This window comes from Echiichthys vipera (genome assembly GCF_963691815.1).
Source record: "Echiichthys vipera genome assembly, chromosome: 7".
Lineage (NCBI taxonomy): Eukaryota > Metazoa > Chordata > Actinopteri > Perciformes > Trachinidae > Echiichthys > Echiichthys vipera.
The window spans coordinates 7287327-7293326 of NC_139832.1; the positions used below are offsets into that span (position 1 = coordinate 7287327).

A 6000-nucleotide genomic window follows, 5' to 3' on the forward strand; every position below is an offset into this window, starting at 1 on the left:
GAGTGGTGGCGGCCATGGCTTCCTCAGGGGCACACAACTTCCAAGCAGATTTACGTAACAACCTCAAACTTTGTGTGCCTATCAACAGATGACAAAACAAGGAAAAAACTTCTATTACCAGGCCAACCAAACAACATAGAAGCACTGGAGAGCAATTTATGGTCTGAAAATAACTAACGCCCCAATTTTTCCAAACCTCGATAAAGTGGCGTTTAAAGGGCAGTCCTAATGGCTTCTGAACAGATACAGAGCTGCGGGCACTTTTAAAGACTCTGAACAGGAACATGTCAAGTCCACTTTCAGATAGAGCCACGATAAAGCGAGCATCCCTTGTTTTGAGGAAAAAGAGCTCTCACATTGCCACTGCTTACAGAACCAGGCTTGTCAATTTTCAATGCCAAAAAACATCTGCCCCTTTTAAATTCTATGGTGAAATGATATTCACTGACATACAGAATCGAGGTAGGCAGGAAATCCGTAAGCTGGCGTAGGTGAAAGATACCATGTGTCATCAATTACAGGGCCATGACATCACCAGAAGGCTAAACAGACAGGTCCTCTGACATATGCAACACTTAATCGCACATCTTAGCTTTTTTACATTTTCTCCAAATTTTCTACATGCAGAGATAATTACATAATTGATCTGGTAAGCTCCTGCGTATGCACATACTGCATTATTGTTCTTGAGGCTGTTATGTGGGCGGAAGAAACATGATGGTGGAAGAGCATGGGAGAGTGGTAGGTTGCATGACTGAAGAAAACCTTGAAAATGTTATTATAGAGGAAGGCTCACTGGCTTCATGATTTGACTCAAATAATTTCAGCTATCAAGCAAGACTTTCCTGATGGCTGCAAGGGTGAAGATTTCCTTTCAACATAGGGGCTGAACACGTAGTGGGGGGCGGGGGGGTGGTCTGTGGGTCCTGCCCCCAGGAAAACGTTGAGCGTAAAACACGCCTCCACTTCCTCCATTCGGGTGGATTTTCATGCACCAGTTTATGATGGAAATGTCTTTATTTATGTAAGAGAACCACAGGTGACCATTGTAAATTAAAAAAAAAAAGTCTCAACCTATTTTATTATGACTTAATTCTCACAATCTCATTTAAAATATATATTTTTTCTAACTCACTGTAAGACTTCTGTAGTTGACAGACCATAATTCAGTCTTTTTGGCATTATTTTCACTCTAATTTAGTGCAATATTAGAGGGGGTGAGGGTGGCAAATGCACAAGCCCCTCCCCCCTGCACAGCGCCGCTGTAAAGTAAGGTGTGAATGACATTAAGAACGCATCTGGATGTCATGTGAGGCATGGCCCCTGACATTTGAAGATGTGAACACAGGACGCAAATAATACCCCCTGCAAGCAACGTGATCTTATGGAAAGATGTATAAATAAAACAGTTTTAGGGACATTTCACATGTCATGTCAGCGCATTTTATGACATGAATAAGTGGCGTGAAATATCATGCGAAAAGCAAAAAATTGATTGTGATAACACACAACATGGCTTCACACATAGACGTGTTATTGATATGCGCTAATACCAGGCTGCTGCAAACCCTCTACAGAGTCCCCCGACAACTTGTGGCAGGCATTTTGTAGAGTGAAGAGGGGCAAAAATCTAATCAGTGACTCTATACATCTGGTCAACATCAGTTATTAGTTTCCCAGGGTCAGTGGGTGAGTACTGTTCACACTGAGGCAGCGAGGATAGTGCCAGAAGATAATTAGATGAGGGGAAATTGTTCCTTCATACAGTTCTCCTGTTTCATTCTGCCATCACTTTTGATTAGAGAAGCATTTGGTTTTAGATATGTGGACAATTACATTCGCTGCACCATTTAACCAGTCAACACTCACTATAATGCTGACTACTGTATGTTTATCTGCATAAAAATACTGCACAAGGCTATGAAAAAGTCCATGTGAATCATATGCAAATGCAATGTGACCACACTCTAATGTCTCTGTACAGCTAATTCTTTCGCGGAGGTGTCGCCATCATGCCAGTCAGTGGGGTTCATCTATAAATGAGCATACAAAAGGGCAGATGACTCTTTTCATGCTGGTGGTGAACAGATCACAGTGAAGACGATCTCAATTCTCTCCAGCTGAGCTTTGATTCTATACCCCTGAAACAAAGCGACACTCCCCCGTTTAGATCAAGAGACACTTTTTCCCTTTAGCTGCCAGCGACACTCATAGAGAGGTTTGCCCAGACTTAATTGGAGTGGAATTTGCAGTGAGAGTTTTAAGTTCTGACAGTCGGCGGAAGACAATGGGCTCAACAGCTGCTCAATCCAAGGCGGATCCTGCCAACTCGCCATATGTACAGTCTTGCACTGAGGTGAGTTGGTTAAGCTGTTTGGTGGCAATGTTTCAATTTCCCATCCACATACTGGATTTGCCTCACCCAAACACTGTATATATCATTCTAACTGTACTCACACTCAGGGGGAATAATAATAAGAACTCCTATATGGTATCATACTGAGAAATTATGACATCATATATCTGTAGCTGACTTTACTCATAAACTATGGGGCCATTGTATGGTCTTTGGCCTCCCAGCATCCCCCTCCCTAACACGCACACTGCCTCTCTTACTTCCTCACTAGCCCCCGCTCTCTCCCACACTTTCATCTCACCTCTCTGGGTGGAAGAGGAGCAGCTCTGCCTGCGCACTTCCCTGAAAGAGCCATTCATTGCTGCTGGCTGAGGGACCTTAGCTCACCTCCTGTCCACAGAAGGCTTCAGCTTCACTACCTCCTGCCTTCTAGCAACACTCTTTCAATGCAAACATTTTCAAGGTAAATGCTCTCACACACTCGGCCAGGCACAGAATTAAAGTCAAAGGGGAAAAAAAATGCTTTAGATGAGAAGCCGACAGATGTTGTCTCAGACCTTGGACCAGGGTCAGACCCTTGGCACATCTTATCCCTCATGTATTGAGTTTCATCCAAGAAAAGGAAGATTTCACTGCTGAGGAATGAGTGGCAAAAGGACTATGAGAGTTGACAACAACAAAAAATGAAAAAAGTCCTGATGTAGAGTTTACTCAAACTTTTTTGCCCATTGCAATGTTGGTGCAGGTTAAAGTTTCTTTAGTTTAAGTTCAAGGATTTAACTCATCAGCTTGTCATACTTTGATTTATGCATTGGGGAAGCCTGAGACAGGGACAGTGATCTGATCCCCTCCCGTGCATTTCTCACAGAGCCTAGAAGAAAGTGGGGGGGCAGGACAGAGTGATTTGCTGCAGCACTTACCTCCATGACCGGGGCTGGGGAGGCTGAGCAGCAGGGTCAGGAAGGCACCAACCAGGATCGAATGCATGGCTCTCATATTTTCGTGCTGTCAGTTAAGTCCTCCACTCTCACGTTAAAGACACTCCATTCAGAAGGGACTGAATGAGTTTCCAGTTTTGGGACCTGCTACAGGATACTCCTCCATGTGAAGGGGCAGGGCTGGGGAGGGACCATAAGAGGGACGCCCTCTTTCAAACCAACCCCTCTTTCCAGCACACACACACACACACACACACACACACACACACACACACACACACACACACACACACACACACACACACACACACACACACACACACACACACACACACACACACACACACACACACACACACACACACACACACACACACACCTCTTTTGAAGGTAAAAGACATCTTTGATTTGGTCCGAAGTGCTAGACCCAGAAGTCTGCATGTTTTCCCAAAAGCAGGAAGATCATAAAAAAAATCTTCCAAGATTGAAAACTCATATCCTGCCTCTCCAGCTAACAATGCACTTAAACATTCACACACATATACACATTCACATGTATCAGTTCTTTCTGTACCACCCTTCAGATCAAACTACCCCATAGCAACAGTGTGAATTCATAGAACTCCCTCCTTCTGTCTCATTCAGTAATTGGAGTGGCCTTTGGAGACCCGTGGCTGCCTTCTGCAAGGATAAACCTTTTCCTTTTAATTAAAGACAAATCAGGTTGCCCAACTCTCTTGCTCCTTTATCTTAGTAGCCTTTCCCTTGATCAATGTCTCATTCTTTATGTTTTTGTTCAACAAACCTGCTCCCAAAGCTAATTAAACTCACACTTAGCGTGGAGTGGAGGTGGGTTGTGTTGGATTTGCATTCACTATCTCTCCTCTATTGATAGGGCGGTGACAAAGGAAAAGTTTTGCTCCTCAAGTTATCTAATGCATTTAGAGAGAGACTTTAATCATGGTGAGTGCTGTCGCTGCTTCCTCTCCACTTAGCTTTTACTTTCATTTTTTGGGTAATGAACATGCACAAACTCCTTTAGTTTAGTATTTTCTGGTTGGATGCTAAGATTAAACCTCAAATTCACTCCCAAAGCTTGAACGTTCAATTTCACCTGTCTCACAGTTAACTGGTTGGCAAATTATTTCACATTCTCTCTGACAGCGGAAATGGGAATACAATTAGAATTTTTTAAACACTTCCTCTCAGGTGTGGAATAACACACTGTTGAGCAGAGCCTATGCAGCTCAATTAGACTTATTCTTTTCAACTGAATTAACAAGTCCTCAGAAATTAACTGTGTCTAAAATCTGATAAACCATTCAAAAACATGAGCACGTAGAATGAGAAGGGCATTTTACATAGAAACTTGCAAAGGAAATATAAAATTTTAATACTTTTTCTCATTTGTGACTGAAACTGATATACACACAGGAGTATGGCTTTCATCTGATTCCTCTGATCTGTGCAGAAAAGAAGTTCTTTCTCAAACAAAATCTGAATATCTTTTCTTTGGAACAACAGCACCTCCAGTGGCAAATAACTTAACAGCTCCACACTGAAACACAGTGAAGATGAGGTGGACATCTCTGCAAAAGGGTATGCGTGTTTGTAGCTGTGAGAAAACCTGTAAAATAACACATGGCGACTGTAACACAACACTGTTTATTGCAGACAACCTTTTCTGACACCACAGCCTCCCTGATTATTTCAGCATGACATGAGCTACAATTAAAATGCTCCCTGTGAGCCTAAGCCAACCGTTTGCACTGATGACATACTCTCGCCTCCCCGGGGATGCATATATTGCCCTGGAGGGATGTCACCCACTGATATGAGTGGGCCTGCAGTATGTGAGAGCACAGGCTGTCTTATGTAATCCAAAACACCAGGGCCCCCCCTTAGCACAAGCACTTCAGATGATGCAAGTAGACGTGTGTGAACCTGAGTCTTTATCAAAGGAGGTTGATGCAATTCATGAGAATGTCTTTGGGCTTAATAATGCACGGACACACTTTGATTAAAGGTGTCCTGTGGAGGCTTTATTGTGAACAAACAGGGTTTTTGTTTGCATTCAGCTATGCCCACCAAAATATTATTATGTGTATCCTAAGGCTAAGAGACATGTTGAATGCATTTCCCACTCATAAAACATCTGAAAACCTTTTGGATTTTTTTTTTCAACTTGTATTGTTATTATCTTCTTTCTCTTGCTATCGTCTTTCATAGCTGCCTTGCTACATTTTTCTGTGAACTTTGTACCAAGTTACCCCCTGCTCAAGTTGTCCTTGTTTTGGTGGAACACCAAATAAAAACAATGTGTAGACCCACTTACAGAAACATTACACTACAAAAACAGTGTTGGTCAAAAACTCCATGAAGGACAAACACCATTGATAGGGCACAGTTAAATGCTCCAATATTCAGCTAGTTGCTTACTTTGTTTGTTTATCATTTGGTGCTGGGCAGGTAGTGAACAGTCAGTTTATCAGTTTATCTGTTATGCCTGGAAATGAATACCCCATACTCCAAGTCTAACTGCCTGATTTATCACTATGGTATAGGAGGAAAAAGAAATGTTCTGGGCTGTTTACATTACTTTAAACCAGTCACAATCCTCTTGGATGGAGCTAAGCCCCAAATGCAGAAATGGCGCCGTTAGAAAACAGATAACAAAGATAGCGGGAGTGGCCTGACATCTGGTTC

General features: G+C 42.6%; 1 protein-coding gene across 1 annotated transcript in view; it reads right to left on the minus strand.

The window, feature by feature from the left end:
• The window catches only part of cspg4 (chondroitin sulfate proteoglycan 4), a 70945-nt gene extending 67544 nt beyond the window's left edge, over nucleotides 1-3401 (minus strand). The window contains exon 1 of the mRNA XM_083916906.1: nucleotides 3277-3401. Coding sequence (XP_083773032.1) covers nucleotides 3277-3352 — 76 coding nt within the window. The 5' untranslated portion in view covers nucleotides 3353-3401. The remainder of the gene's footprint in view (nucleotides 1-3276) is intronic.
• Between the last annotated feature and the right edge of the window lie 2599 nt (nucleotides 3402-6000).